This window comes from Vicugna pacos, chromosome 6 (genome assembly GCF_048564905.1).
Source record: "Vicugna pacos chromosome 6, VicPac4, whole genome shotgun sequence".
NCBI classification, from domain to species: Eukaryota; Metazoa; Chordata; class Mammalia; order Artiodactyla; family Camelidae; genus Vicugna; species Vicugna pacos.
In genome coordinates this window covers 20684869-20701460 of record NC_132992.1, presented here as the reverse complement: position 1 = coordinate 20701460, position 16592 = coordinate 20684869, and the positions used below count along the sequence as shown (strand labels likewise).

Here is a 16592-nt window from a genome sequence, read left to right as displayed (position 1 = left end):
TGCCAAGATATGGAAGCATCCTAAGTGCACATCAATAGATGAGCAGATAATGAAGAAGCAGCATACATATATGTAATGGAATACAACTCACTGATAAAAAAGAATACTTTACCATTTGCAGCCCTTCATTCACTTTTTTTTTTCACTTCAAAAACCAGAATTTTATAACTGACAGAGACTACAGAATAGAGAATTGATTGGAGGAGAGAAAAAGTAGTTGTAGGGAAGATGATTAAAAGGTTTTTATTTAAAAATACCTTTTAGTAGTACAGGTGAGAGATAATGGAGTCTTCAGCTAAGCACCATATAATTCTTAACCTAGGCAATACCAGCCTCAGGAGACGCTTTTGTTAGTCCTGATGACTGGGGAGTGTTAATGCATGGAGCCAGGAATGCTAGATGTTCTGTATTGCAGAAGAGGGTCCCAACAATGAAGAACTGTCCTGCTTCAAATGCCAGTTGCACCTTAATGGAGAAACACTGGGTCATTAAGTCACAGAAATGGAAAGAAATAGAATTATCAGGATTTTGTGATACGTTTAATGTGAGATGGGGAGGCAAAGCTGAATCCCTTGATACTGGTTTGTGTAACCCAGTTGATAGTGGTGCTAGAAGTTGGTGTGAGAATAGTGCAATTTTAGGTAAGTCAGGTTTGAGGAATCTATGAAATATCTAGTAGGCAGTTGGGAATACACTTCTGGAACTCAGTAGAAAGGGCAAGCTAGGAACAGATTTAAGTCTCTTATGGTTGTTGAAGTCTAGGAATGACCTAGGTTATAAAGTGAAATGATAAATGTGTAAGACAGAGCCTTGCAGCATATAAGGGTATAGTAGAGGAGGAGCAGGTTTAAATGACTGAAAGGAGTGGCTAGAGAGAGAGGAAGAAAAGCTGGATACTGTGGTGGCATGTAGACCAAGGGAAAAGAGTTTTGAAGAGTCATTAGTGTTAATTGCTAGAATTATTTGCTTATAATTATCTCTCCATAACTAGATTGTGAGCCAGATAGGGCTGTATGTTTTGTTCATCTTTGTATTCCCACAGTTCCTGGCATAACATTACTTAGTAAATGTTAAGATTCTTGAGGCAGAGTCCATATTTCTTAATCTGCGTATGTTTTAAGTACCTGGCTCATACGCAGTTAATAAATAACTGTTGAGTGAATAACCATGTCTGTACATTTATATTGTATCTATTTTTTCATGTCTTCCAACTTTATATTGGGAATTTCTTGACTATAAAAATCTGGTCTAAATTTTGTAAACACAGATTTTTGGTACTATGCCCTATGTGTGGACTCAGTAAATATTTGACGATTGATTCAGCAATTTGCACTGGTTCTTGATTAAAGCATGCATAAATATGTGCTGGGGCTTCCACAGATACTATCCATGTATCTGATTGCACTACTTTTCTGGAAGACGTGATCAAAATATTCTAATGTAAAGCCACTCGTTGTCAACTCATTATCGTTCTGACATACATAAAATGTATCTTTTCTTTGATAGTACATCTAGATTAGTATTTTGTTCATTTAGAAACTTAAAAATATTTTTTCTGGTTCAATTTAGCATTTATATGAAAAGAAAATCTTAGGATTAGTTAATGGGAGCATAATGAAAAAAACTGAGTTTTCTTATATACTGCATATCATCAGGGACTTGTTTCATAAACTGAAACTAACTTAAAATAAATTCTCAGGTGGTAAAATAAAGTAAATGTTTTTCCTGATATAGTGCTTTATGATTTTTCAAAGCACATTATATACTAAGTCATTTATTTGGGAAAGTTGAGTATCTATCATGTGCTAGGCACTAGGGATAGAAAGATAAGATTCAATACTTGTCTTCATGGAACTTGATCTTATGGGGGAGACACCCATAAGGAAATAATGCATGGCGCATGATTAAATGCCACAGTAGAACTGTTCACAAAGGGGTTTGAATGTATAAAGGAACAATTGATTAACTGCTTCAGGAGATCATCTTCAATGAATCTTAATGGATAAAGAATAATTTACCAAACTTAGAGGTAAGAACAGAATGAACTCAAATGAAGCCAAGAAAGCTTGAAGGTATGTTGTACCTTCACAAGTCAAGCAGTTCAATAGGAGAGTGGAATGCAAGGTACATGTTGGTGAGAACAAAGGGAATTTATGGCTGCAGATAAAGCTATTTAGGGCCAGACTCTTTATTATTTTTTTATTGTGGTAAAATATATATAATATAACATTTACTATTTTAACCATTTTTAAGTTTGCAATTTAGGGGCACTGAGTACATTCACAATGTTGTGCAGCCACCACACTATTTCTAGAACTTTGACACCATCCCAAACAAAAACTCTGTACCCATTAAGCAATAATTGTCCCCCTCTCCCAGGCCCTGGTAACCTATATTCTACTTTTTGTCTCTGAATTTGTCTATACTGGATACTTCATATAAGTGGAATCATACCACATTTGTTCTTTGTCTATGGCTTATTTCACTTGGCATAATGTTTTCAAGGTTTATCCATGTTGTAGCATGTGTCAGAACTTCATTCCTCTTTATGACTGAGTAATATTCTCTTATATGTATATACTACATTCTGTTTGTCCATTCTTCTGTTGATGAAGACTTGAGTTGTTTCCACCTTTTAGTTATTGTGAATAATAGTCCTTTGACCATTGGTATGAAAGTCTCTGAATTTCTGTTTTCTGTTCTTTGGAGTATATACCTAGAAGTGGAAATGCTGGTCACTTGGTAATTCTATGTTTAAGTTTTTGAGAAACTACCAAAGTGTTTTCCATAGTGCCTGCACCATTTCCCATCAGCAATGCACAGTGTAGATTCTAGTTTCTCCATATCCTTGTCAACACATGTTATATTCCTTTTTTAAAAAATTTTAATAATAGCTTTCTTCATGGTATCCCATTGTGGTTTTGATTTGCATTTCTCTGATGACTAATGATGTTAAATATTTTTCCTGTGCTTCTTGGCCATTTTTATCTTTGGAGAAATGTCTATTCAAGTCCTTTGCTCATTTTTGAAGTAGATTGTTTTTGGTTGAGTTATAGTTCTATATGTAGTCTAGATATTAAATCCTTATCAGATCTATGATTCACAAGTATTTTCTCTCCATCGGTTGTCTTTTCACTCTGTTAATAGTGTCCTTTGATGCATAAAAGTTTTGAATTTTGATAAAATCCAATTTTTTAATTTTTCCTTTTGTTGCCAGTACTTTTTATGTCATATTTAAGAAACCATTACCAAATAGAAGGTTACAAAGAGTTCCCCTTACGTTTTCTTCTAAGAGTTTTACAGTTTTAGCTATTGAATATAGGTTTTTGATCCATTTGAGTTAATTTTTTTTTGTAGTGCTAGGTAAGGGTCCAGCTTCAGTCTTTTGCATGTGGTTATCCAGTTATTTCAACAGCATTTGTTCAAGAGACTTTTCTTCCCCCATTGAATGGTCTTAACATCCTTGTAGAAAAATCTATTGATCACATATATGAGGATTTATTTCTGGGCTTTCTAGGGCCAGACTCTTAGAAGCCTTATATGCCATACTAAGGAGTTGGATTTCACCCTCATGGCCATGGAGAACAATATAATCAAATTTGTATTTTGAAGAGATAATTATGGGTGTAGTATGGAGAATAGTTGTAGAGAAAAGAAATTGAAGTCAAGATTAGTTAGGAAATATGTTACTGCAGAAGTTTAGGCAAGAACTATGGGCCTGTTGTTGTGCAGCAAATCCCTAGAACTTTTTTGTCTTGCAAAATTGAAATGCTGTACCCACTGAACAAAACTCTCCTTTTCCCCTCTTCCAGCCCCTGGCTGAAAATGAATTTTTTTTTTGATTTGAGAAAAAAATTTAGTATAAAAACTCTTACAGTGGCATAAAATTAAATCATGTTTAATTGCACATATATCAAATCCTTAACAGAGCAAAATCATATTAAATTAGAGCCTTTAGAAAATTGAGGGCATGTACTCACTCTAGGTGCTGAGAGCTGAAGTGAGCTCTTGTAGAATTATTTCTGGAAAAATGAGTGTCAGAAGACCAAGGACTGATACTGCCATCAAATTTTTTATTTGAAAGTAATGAGTATGATCAGTTGAGGTAACTTTCACGGAAAGTGAGCTGAAACCCAATTTTGGCCTTCTGCTAAGTAGAAGGATTATTGTTGAAAGTAAATTCCTCTGGTAGCCTAGCTGGGAACAGCTTAAATGCATTCCTCTTAAATCCACTCTAATCAGGCTTTTGCCGCTGCCACACCACCAGTATCGTTTGCAACATACCAGTAATTTCAGGGTTACTAAATCTGCTTGTTAATTCTCAGTCATCCTCTTACTTCACCTGTGAGCAGCATTTGATAAGTTGATTACTGCCTCCCTCTCCTCCTCGAAACATGTTCTTCGTTCAGGAAATCTAGCTTTCCTTCTGCCTCACTAGCCATTCCTTCTCGTTCTCCTTTTCTGGTTCCTACTCAAACAGAATGCTCCAAGGCTTAGTCCTCCGACCTCTTCTTCATCTACACTCAGTCCTTTGGAGAGCTCCTTCTGACACCTCTTTAAATATCACCTATGAACTGTTGATTTCCAAATTTATATCTCTTGTCCAGACTGTCCCCTTGAGTTCTAGGCTTGATACTCAACTCCTTACACATCATTTCCTCTTGGATGGCAAGTATGGTTTTGGACTTAAGCCAAACCCCTCCTCCTACCCCTACCCCAGAACTTCTACTCAGTCTTCCCCAATTCTCAGTTAATGGCAACTCCTTCCTTTCATTTTCTCAAGCCAGACACTTTGGAGTCGTTTTTGACTCCTTCTTTCTCACCCCTACGTCCAGCTTAGCAGATCCTGTTAGCTCAGCTTCTCTTGAACAGAAAATTGTCTTTGTTCACATCTGCATTTTCTCTTCCTGTTCCTAGTATCTCAGCATCTTTCTACCTAGCACTGTGCTCTTGGCTTCCTTGAGACTAGACTCTCCTGTTTTTTTTCTCTCAATTCTTAATGTTCTTTACTCGCTTTACTTCTGTTCATCATTAAGTGTTATGGTTCATAGTTTTCTGTCTGAGATCCTCTTCTCATCCTACTCTCTTCCTAAGCAATCATACTCACTCAGAAAACTTCATTTAGGCTGATGACTCCAAAATGTGTATCTTTTATCCAGACCTCTCTCCTGTTTCTTGTATATTGTTGTATTTCTAGGCCTTCTACAACAGTGTCTTTCACTTCATAGGTGTTCGATAAATGTTTTCCTTATGACTGGCTGAGAGAATGAATGACAAAAACAAACTTTAGTGATTCTTTGTGATTCTTCTTAACAGACCAAAACCAAATACTTTGTATCCCAAGGCCTGCACATAGTGGATATTCAATAAATGCTTTATTAAATGACTTATCCAATAAAAATGAAAGAGTGAATAAAAAAAACTTTGTAGTGATTCATTATAGCCAACCGATACCAAAGGCCTTGCTAATTCTCTTTAAAAATGTAGCTGAGTATAGATTAAACCGAAACTTTCTTCAAGAGAGACTGATTCTTTAACAGATCAAGTGAAAGTTGCAGATGTGTTTGGAATGTTAACTGTATGCAATATATGAGTAGTAAGAATAAAAGGTTAGTCACCTACTGACTACTGATCGAGTGTATGTACAGTGGTCCTGACCACAGACTCTGGTCTGGGACTACTTGGGTGAATATCCAGAATTTATTATAGGCATATGATGTAGAGCACAGTTTCTCATCTGTGAAACGGAGAGCCCACCTCACAGGGAGGTTGTGAGGACTGAATGCAGTAGTTCTGGTACAGCACTCAGCACAAGACCTGGCACAAAATAAACATTTAATACTTAGTTATTATTATTGATATTCCATTTTGATCCAACTGGTATAGGTGCCAGCCAAAGATGTACTATAGATGAGTAATTGCCAAACACGGCTGCTTATCAGAATCCCTTTAGCTTTAAAAAAAAGTATTGGGCCCATCCCCAGACAAGTGGTGTCGGGGAAGCAAGAATACATATTTCTTAAAGCTCTCCAGGTGATTTTGTGCATCAGCCATGTTTGGCAGTTATGTTACAGAATATAGAACTGTCTCTAGAAATCATCTGAGTATGAGATGTAGTCAGGAAATGTTTCTGGTGTGCCAGAAATGACATCTGTAAAAAGCCAATTGTATATAACCTTTGGGATCAATGGTCATACTTGTGCTGACAGCCCTAGAACAGGTCATAATGAAAGTGAAGCATGCTCAGCTGAGCCATTTTCAAGGTCCCAGAATGAAAAGAAAAGCAGAGCAACTGAGCTGGTAATAGCTGCCAAAATTAATTCAGAGTAGCCATGTAGGATGGCTTAAAGAGCTTCAGAAAGAGGTGGTGGAAATATAAAGATTAAGTTTTAGGTACTAGAGGGAGAAAGATTAGAGGAAAATAGATGAATTAGCTGGGGATGAGCAAGAGGTGCTACAGAAAAATATCAGGAGAAGATGATTCTTACTGAAAAAAAAAAAGAGATAAGAACATATGCCTCAGAAGAAGGAAAAAAAAAAAAAGAAGAGGTCTCAGGAAGGATAGTAAATACATTTTAAGCAATTAACATGGAAAGAGCCAAAGAGAGCACAGATAATCAGCCCATTATAGATAGACTCCAAATCCCAGAGAAACGGTATTAAGGAAGGGAAGAGGTCAAGTAAAGCCTAACTAGGGCAATGAAGTTGATAACAAAGGGAAATAAATGAAGAAATTCAGAAGTATTGAAGGATGATTCAAATTATAAATAGGGATGAAGTACAACTTAAGGTAGGAGAGTACGTAGTACAAAGAATATGGAGCATAAACTTCTAAGGAGTCATCCAGCAAACACTTACTGAGTGTTTATTGAGCCAGGCAGTATACCAAATGCTAGACACACAGGAATGAATGAGAGAAGTTTCGGTTCTCATGGAATTCTCGTTTCCGATGAACCTTGAGGGTAGAAGAGAAAAAGTGACATTCTTTTTGGAAATAGAACTGCATATGATGAAAGAATGGTTTGTTTTTGAAAGGATTTAACATGAGGCTTTCCACAGTAGACTCTGGAGCTGGGCAAGGCATTTTGAGCACTGTAGATTTTTGAAGGATATATTGGAATCTGGGTTGGAGTCTATCTGACCACAGATATAAAATAGGCAAAGGAACAGGGCTGTGTTTCTGAATGTATGTGTGTCTGTCTGTCTGTCTACACACATCTATCTCTCATCCCCAAATAAATATGAAAGAGAAAATTATTATTTGTTGTCTTTCTTGAATACTGCAAATAAGGATATTATGGGAAAAGTCTGAAAGTAAGCAAAAAGGGACCTAAGAAGCCAGACAGTGAGAATCCTTTTATAAAACAAGGATTAAATAATACTTCTTAGAATTTATATACTGTTATGCCTGTCTGGAATATATTTAGGGTAAAAAAGAAGGTATAGTCATCCCTCAGTATCTGAAGAGATTGGTTCCAGGAGCCGCTGTGCAGAGATGGATGCTCAGGCCCCTTGTATAAAATGGTGGATACAGAGGGCCATTTGTATTCCTGTAGCCAGTATTGCCTGTAGCATTTTATTTGTATAGCATTGCCAACTGTATGGCTATACCACTACCAGTTCAACAGAGAGTTTGTGTAGCAAAGTGAAATAATCTTTTTTCCAATCATACAATAGTAAGAACTCAAATTAATTTCTCAACAACTGGGAAGTTTTGGTAGAATCATTTAGAAAATAAGCAAGTTCCTGTTAGAACACAAGGAAATTAAATCTATGAGGAGGAAGAATCAGCTCCCTTTTGAAGGTGAGGGGGTGGTAGAAGTATTAAAAGAAGTGAAGGCTCTCAGAGGAAGGGTCAAAGCCAAGGAGGTTAAAGAATTAAAGAGATCTATGTGCAGAAATGATTAATGAAAAACATAAAAGTAAAGAAAAACAAATTGAAGAAATTGAAACAAACATTGAAAATCAGAAACCAAATTGGAGAAGCCTTTATACACAGATCCAAGATGGTGGAAACATAAGATTAAAGCCAAAATGAAGTCATTGCTTTACATTCTTAGATTTTACGAGAATACAAAAGAGTATTGGTAGGTAAAAACATTCAGATTTCCTTAGAAGAATAAGATTGAAAGCTAGAAGAATTCTTTGTCAAATCATTTTAGGAGCTAGATAAGAAATTTGGAGGTTGGGTTGTGTATGTGGAAAGAAGAGGTATCAGATGCCTGTAATTTTACAGTGTCAAAAAGATGAACAGATAATTTTGTAGCAGACATCTAGATTCTAAAAGTGAGCAACATAATAAAATTACTGTAGAAGGAAAAGAACTTCTTGGTTTAATGGTCTACCAGCTTGGCTCTGTAAGATCTTTGAGCGAATCCATGGCACCTCTGTTCAAAGGCATATGGAAGGTAAGATAACTAGCACAGTCAAACTAGTGTTAATAGGAAGTAAGAGAAATAGGGAACTGGTACCTGCTGATAGTACTCACCACTGAATGTAAGATTTTTGTGAGAATCCTGCTGGAAATGTTGACAGAGATTAATAGTGGACATGAGATACCAAGGGAACAATATGCCATACAGGGGGCCTGAGAAGCTAACTGAAAAATCCTTACATGGCAAAGGAATGAGGTGGGAAATAAATTCATTCTACTTAGATTAAGAAGGGCTTTTATTTAGACAAACTATGATTTTCTCTTTAATACCAATTAAAATACATTGTTCCAGAGCAGCTTTTGAAATGTGAGGACTTTATATATAAGTCACGGGGATCACCGTCTTCATTCTCAATAAAGATTGAAGAGAAAAATAGTGATAAGAATAAAGCAGTACCACCCATAATATCCTTTACTACTATTGTAGTCTATAGATTGAATTTCCCCTCCTCCATTAAAAAAAATTTTTTTTTAGAGTGTAAGGATATAAAAGAGACAGTCCAGGGAAGCTGAGGCCACTCATTGCCTGGAATTCAAGAATAGCATCTCTCTAGCAGTTTCAAAAGCAAGTTTAAAATAAAAGAGTACAGAGAAGCTAGAATAGCATCATAAAAATGGATAAAAAAAACAAAGTAATGCAAACTTGTTGAAAGTAGGAATAAAGGCTGGCTATGTTCTTTGGAGGGGCAAAAAAATGCAAAAAGAAATTGGATTGTGAAAATACAGTAATCTCCACTATCCACAGGTGATCCATTCCAAGACCCCCAGTGTACACATGATCCACGGATAGCACTAAACCCTATATACTATGTCTTTTACATACATGCATACCTATGGTAAAGTTTAATTTATAAATTAGGCACAGTGACAGATGAACAACAGTAACTAATAATAAAATAGAACAATTACAATATACTATAATAAAGGTTATATGAATACAGTCTCTCTTTCTCAGAATATCTTTTCTATACTTATCCTTCTGATGATGTGAGATGATAAAATGCTTGTGTAGTGAGGTGAATGACGTTGACATTGTGACGTAGCATTAGGCTACTGTTGACATTCTGGTGATAGGTTAGAAGGAGGATCACCTGCTTAGGGTGCTCTTGGATCATTGAGCCACGGTGCTATCAGTGGTTGGATGTTAGGAGCAGATGATGTTGATGGTTAGGGACCCCAGGGAGGATGGAATGAGTTGCCCCAGATTTCATCACATTACTTATTACAGTACACAATTTAAAACTTGTGAATTATTTCTGGAATTTTCAGACCACGGTTGACTGCTGGTACTGGAAACCACAGAAAGTGAAACCACAGATTGGAGGAACTACTGTAAAGGGAGTGGGAAAGAAAATAGACATAGGCTAATTAGAAGTTAGAGAGCAGTTCTCAGTGGTCAGTAGATCACATAGCTGTTGGTGTTTCCCTATTATGCAGTCTTACTCATCTCGTCCTCCTACTTTAGAAATGTAAAATCATCCTTAATGTTTCTTCTTTTACTCCTGTATCTAATCAATTAGTAAGTATTCATTTTTCCCCTTTAATATCTATTACATATACTTATCTCTCTGTTCTCATTCTGTTATCTCTCATTCTCATTCTGTTCTGTTCTCTGTGTTTAGACCAGAGGTTGGCAAACTTTCTAGAAAGGGCCAGATAGTAAATACTTCAGGCTCTGCAGGCCATATCATGATCACTGTAGTCCCAAAGCAACCATAGACAATATGGAAATGAATGGGTACAGCTGTTTCCTATAGAACTTTATTTGTAGACACTGAAATTTGAATTTCATACAATTAATGAAATATTCTTTTGGCTTTTCTTTCCAACCATTTAAAAATGTAAAAACCATCCTTAGTTTGCCATCCATACAAAAACAGGCAACAGGCCAGATTTGGCTCACAGTCCATAGATTGCCCGCCTCTGGCTTAAACCAATATTTTCTCTCACCTGAAAAACAACAGTAGTCCCCCACTCTCCTACCTGGTCTCTCTCTCTAGTCACTTCCCTCTGGCCCACTCCACTCATCACAGTAAAGCCAGGTTGCCTTTTTAAAATACAAATTGGATTTCACTACGTTGTTGCAGTCCTTTAAAGGTTGACCATAGCCAGTGGAATATATCTGCACTCCTGGCAAGACTCTTCGTAATGTGGACTTTGCTTAACTTTTTTTTTTTTTTTAGGAATTCTTTTTTGTTGGTTAGTTGGTTTGGGGGGTGGGGCACAATTAGGTTTATTTATTTGTTTATTAATGGAGGTACTGGAGATTGAACCTAGGACCTTGTGCATGCTGAGCACACACTCTACCACTGAGCTATACCCTCCCCATCTTGCTTACCTTTCTAGACCCATTTCTTACCATTTACCCCTGACTCTGTTCCATCTGCTTAGAACTGCTTGCAGTTTCTGGGATGTGCAGTGTTTTTCACTTCTAAGTTTTGACACGTTTCCTTACCCACTCCCTACTTCTACCTGGTAACCTCTGCTCTTCCTACTGGACTTACTTCAGCTATCATCATCTCCAGAAACCTCCTCTCATTCCCTCAAAGATGGATTTAAATGCTTCTACTAAGTTCTCCCATCATGTCTGTAGAACCCAATAACAGCATTTATTTTACTATATTATAATTGCCTATTAACATGACTGCTTCTCCTAAATAATATACTTGAGTGCCTAGTGTCTGTCCATTATTTTATCTCCATTTTTCTGTATGGTGCCCCCTGGTACCCTCAGCATTTTTATTTTTCTTTTTGCATTAAAAATGGATATAATTGCTAAACCATAAAATTTGCCCTTTTAAAGTATGAGATTCAGTGGTTTTTAGTATATTCATGATGTTGTGAAACCATCTCCCTGTTTAATTCCAGAACATTTTTATCACCCCCCAAAAGAAACCCTGTGCCTATTAATAATTAGTCAATCTTCATTCTTCCTACCTTCAGCCCCTGGCAACCACTAATTACTTTCTGTCTCTATGGATTTGCCTAAACTGGACACTTCATATTAGTGGAATCATAATATTTGTCTTTTTGTGACTGGCTTCTTTCACTAATCATATATAATATTTTCAAGGCTCATCCATATACCACTGTCTAATTCCTTTTTACACCTGAATATCAACATTATATTTTAAGCTTCATTATTTGAAGCCTCCAGGACTCTAGGGGAAAAGGAGGAGGGACCCCCTACACTCCCACTTCTGCTTCAGCTAGAGAAGATCTGCTTTCATTAGTTATTTGTTTATGGATAAACTTTCATTTGATATTTGAAGGTCTCTGGCTCTCAGATTGAAGAATAGACTCCACCTGGGGCTCAAGTGCCCTCCATAGCCTTTTTTACCCCATCCTTTTCTTTGCTATTATTTCCCCTGTATCATATGCATTAGCTGAATAGTACTTTGGTGAGGTCATCATATTTCTCATGCTTTCTTGCCTCTGTGCCTTTTCTTATGCCACCTCCTCTATCTGAAATGCCCTTTTCTACCTATTTGAAGTTTTGCTTAGCCTTCAATGCCTAATTCAGATAAAATCCCTTCCATGAAACTTTCCCTGATCATACCATAAGAATTATCTCTGAATTCCTAGTTATTATACTACGTTTGATACTACCTTGCCTACTGATTCTTTGAGACTGCTCTCATGTTTTCTAATTATTTTATACTCTACTATTCAGTACTTTGACACAGTAAGTTCTTAAAACATAATTGAAAATGTCATGCACACTCTGGAAAATAGCCAGGTAGTTACTTAAAAAACTAAACATAGGCTTACCATACAACCCAGCAGTCTCACTCCTAGGCATTTATCCCACAGAAATAAAAACTAATATTTATGTAAAAATCTGTATACAGTTTTTCATAGTAGCTGTATTTGTGATAGCCAAACACTAAATGTTCCACAGTAGTTGAATGCTTAAATAAAGTACAGTACATTCTTATCACAGAATACTACTCAACAATTTAAAAAGTGAAATATTGATACATGCAACTATACATTATGCTGATTAAAAAATCTCAAAAGGTCATATACGATATAATTTTATTTATATAATATTCTTGAAATGACAAAATTGCAGAATGGAGGACAAATTAGTGATTACCAGGATCGGGAATAGTGGGGAAGGAGGATAGATTTGACTATAAAGGACAGCCTGAGGGAGATATTTGTAATGATAGAATAGTTCTATATCTTGATTTCGATGGTGGTTACATGAACCTATACATATGATAAAATAACATAGAACTGCAATACACATTATACCAATGTCAGTTTCTTGGCTTTGATGGTGTTGTGTAGTTACATAAGATGTACCTACTGGGGGAAATTGTCTGAAGGGTACCTGGGACTTCTCTGTGCTATCTTTGCAATTTCCTATGAATCTATAATTATTTCAAAATATAAAGTTTAATTTTTTTTCTTTAGAGCTTGAGGTGGTATTTAGCATAACCATTTCACCACTCATGGTGCTGTTTCTGATAAATATGAATCAATCTAAGCCTTTCAAAGTAAAGTTACTCTTGAGGTTGACAAAAGAACCTGTTTGTAGTGATATTTTAGCTGTATTTTACAATTAGGTGAAAATTGTTTAAGCAAGAAATGAGACACAGTAGTTCTTTGTGTATGACTTCCTGGCTATCCAAGGCTTTGTTTTAATTATTAAATTAAGTGGTAAGCCTTAATTTGAGTCATATTTTGGTACACTTTTAAAGTCCTGGGGTTCTTGTATACTGCTCCTAGAGGACAGTGACTACAGCAGTGAATCCTGTACAGTATTTGTCATCTTGTGGGAGCTTGGTAAACAGTTACTTTTGATTTGACGTTAATTGATTCAAACCATTTTTTTCTTAATATAGAGTTAAAAATCCTCTGGTAAGATTTTGATAAAACATACCATTAAGCAATATTCAACTCAAACTTCAAAACCTTTGAAAATTGTTATACTATATATAATACAAAATGAATATTCTTTTGCAGATTTAAAATGAGTATTAAAACATCAGAATGTAGCTCTAACTCTTTTTGGAAAGTGGTGTGGTATACATAACTTAAGGATTTTTCTTTTCTATTTATGATCGAGCTCAAAGTGAATAGGAGTAAAATTACATGTTCTTTAGTAAAATGAAAACTTTTTTTTTTCAGGTTAAGCTACAGAGCAACATATCATATCAGATGGCAGACATACATCATTTAAAGGGTAAGGAATTTAATTTAATTTAAAGAAATTTAATTACAGATTAAAGGTAAAGGTCACTAAAATCCTCAAGAATTAAGGAATCCTCAAGTTAGACAGCTAAATGGAATAGAACTTTTGAACACAGCTCCTCTGATGGCAAAACGTTTATCCTTTTATCTTAAGATATAATCAAAAATTTTTATGTTGCTTCATATGTAATAAATGCAAGTTAAAATTTGAGATCCACATTTTAATCTTGTGCTGTAGACAGAGTTCATGCAATGAAATGTTAAAAGATTCCTCAAAGAAAACTGAGGTGTAGCTTTGGAGACCATCAAATTTCTAGGGAAAAGGTAAGGGATGACCCCTCTGTACTATGTCCAGTCTGCTAAAATATTCCATTCCGGTCTAGGGATGCTTTGGACAGGTCATCCAAGCTTAACATTTCAGATACCCTGGGAACAAAGAAACCTAGAACAAAAAGAAACCAGGAAGAAACCTGGAGATAGATGATTAGATAGATAGACAGGTAATTTTTTTTCACTTAGATGAAGAGACAGGAGATGACTAAAGATTTTATGAAAAATAGGTCAGGAGAACAAGCTTTGTGCTCTGCTTACATTACTTCACACCTTTGGAGTTTGGGGTCTGAGGACCACTCTTCTCCCTCACACTCTTTGGTTATGATATTATATATTTTAAAACTTTGCATGTAGTGGCTCAAAGTTTATATATGTGGGTAACACATGCTCTCTTATTTCAAAAATGTATCTTTATAACCATTTTGAACCTCTCTAGATAGAATTAGGTAATGTATTTTTAATATCCTCTTGAAGAAGCCAACCTAAGCTGACTTTGTAATTTAAGTTTTGTTCCTTACCTAGTAAAACCATTAGGAAGTATTATTTGTGTGTTATAATCCCAAAATAGCAATTACTAATTTTTTACTATCATTGATTTAATACAGCTTTGATTTGCTGTTAGAAATTTTGTTCCTGGGTGGCCACATTTGTTTTTGTTGCATTTGTGTCCATAGTCTACTCTTTTTGACTCACAGGCGAGTGCTGGATGATACAGAAGATGGCTCACTATCAGTGCCGCTTTCAACTTGCAATTTTTACAGATGTTTCTGCTTGTCATCAAAGTATATTTCTTATTAAATAGTAATAGATCAGTTGAATAAGAAATCCTATGGCTTTTGCTAGTATGTCTCATAGAAAATGACAACCTGTATACTGAGTAAAAATCTTCATTGTACTATATGTATTGAAGTAGATCTTGAGATGTTTTGAAATTTTATATGATACTCTTCTGCAGAGAGAAAGGCTTTGATTTGAACTCATAACTGCAACTTTTGGGTTTAGTGCAGCTACTGAAGCTTGGACTCTTGAGATTGAATTTCATTAATATGACTTTGGCATCTTGGGAACTATTTCTGCTGAAACAAACTTCTTGACAAATTGTAAAATCCATATTTAGCTCTTTTCATTGAAATTAATATCTGATACAAAGGAATTACTACACATCAAGTTTCTAAAAAAAAATCCTTATGGTAGTTAATATTTTCTTGAAAATAAAAGGATTGGGAGTTGGTTTTTAATGCCTGAGAAAGTAAATTAACATTCTAGTATACATTGATTTATTTTGAGAGCTCACCTTATTTTTACGTACTACTGAAAGAAAATTTGAAATCAAAATTTTCCAGAAGTAAGGTTTTTGGGGTTTTTTTAAATTTTTGTTTTCCTTTAAAAGCTCATCCTAGGCAATCCCTTTCTTAACCATATCTCTAATCTTTTGATTAGAGGTATCTTTTGATTTAAATTGAGGGAGTATGGCCATGCCTTTCTATAGCATACCCTGGTTTTATTGTCAGAATTGGAATACCCTGCACAATCAAACTTTGGACCTGATCTTACATTAAGTTAATCTGAGAATCCCGCTGTGGTGACCAGGAGCAGCCACACTAAACAAAGAGTACCTTTGGGTTCAAAACAAAGAAAACACATGACAATCAGTTGAAAGTGAAATTATGATACAGGAAAATTTTTTCTTTAGTTTTCCTTTCTGATCTGTTTACTTTTTCCATTTCAAGTCTTTGTTTTGACCCACTCAAAGAACCAGTGAGCTTCTTGCTTTGTAATCCTTTCCTTGTATTCAAATAGGTTGGAATCTGGTATTTTATGTGGACTAGAGCTCACTTATACTGATGTTTGTTTGTTTGTTTTGCCAGTTGAATGTTAGCCTTTTATCTCCACTTAGAAATGAAAACTTCATTTCTTGATAAAGTTATTTCAAATACTGTTAGTGAGAAGCTTTGTGGGGAGGTGGAGGAAGCCATCCTAAGTCTTGAAATCACACTAAGCCTCAGGTTCATGCTGAAGATAAATTTATCTGCTTCAGTTAATTTACTGTGTTGGAAAAAAGAAGCCCGAGTGAGTCCTAAAGATCGTCAGTTGAGGTCCCTTCCCTAGCAGCTGCTAGGTAGTGCTGATTTAATTTAATTTTTTTTAGTTGTAGTAACTTTTCAGTTCTAGAATCTTTCCTGCCTGAGCACAGGTTCAAGGTACTGGCTAACTATCTGTAAGCTCCAAGGCTTTTTGTCACTGCCTCCTGCCAGGATCTGTCTCTATACAATCAACATCCATAACTGAGGCCAGATTTCTGCTACCTTCTAGCTGTCTATTTCTTAGTAGATGGGTCCAGGGAGGATGTGTTGTTCAGGGATACTTGGCTTCAGATTTGTTACTTTTATCTAAGGTAGGAGTGATAAGTAAAAAAACTACAGAAATCAACTATTTTTATATATTGAAGAATTAATAGAGTAAGAAGAGAAATTTAAAATGTGGCTTGACTAAATTCATAGAAACAAGAGAACAGAATGGTGGGCTGGGGGTGTGTGGGGAAAATGAAATATTGGTCAAAGGGTACAGACCTGTTAGTTATAAGATGAATGGTTTGGTGATCTAATAGACAGCATGATGATTA

The 16592-nt window shown here is 35.7% G+C and overlaps 2 protein-coding genes across 3 annotated transcripts in view; one reads left to right on the top strand and one right to left on the bottom strand.

Moving 5' to 3' along the window:
- GOLM2 (golgi membrane protein 2) overlaps positions 1 to 16592 on the top strand; it is an 85814-nt gene that overhangs the window by 17044 nt on the left and 52178 nt on the right. For both annotated transcript variants that reach the window (XM_072962567.1, XM_072962566.1), the window contains exon 2: positions 13574 to 13628. In XM_072962567.1, the coding sequence (XP_072818668.1) occupies positions 13574 to 13628 (55 nt within the window). The remainder of the gene's footprint in view (positions 1 to 13573; positions 13629 to 16592) is intronic.
- FRMD5 (FERM domain containing 5) overlaps positions 1 to 16592 on the bottom strand; it is a 372595-nt gene that overhangs the window by 354273 nt on the left and 1730 nt on the right. The gene's annotated exons all lie outside the window — the stretch shown is intronic.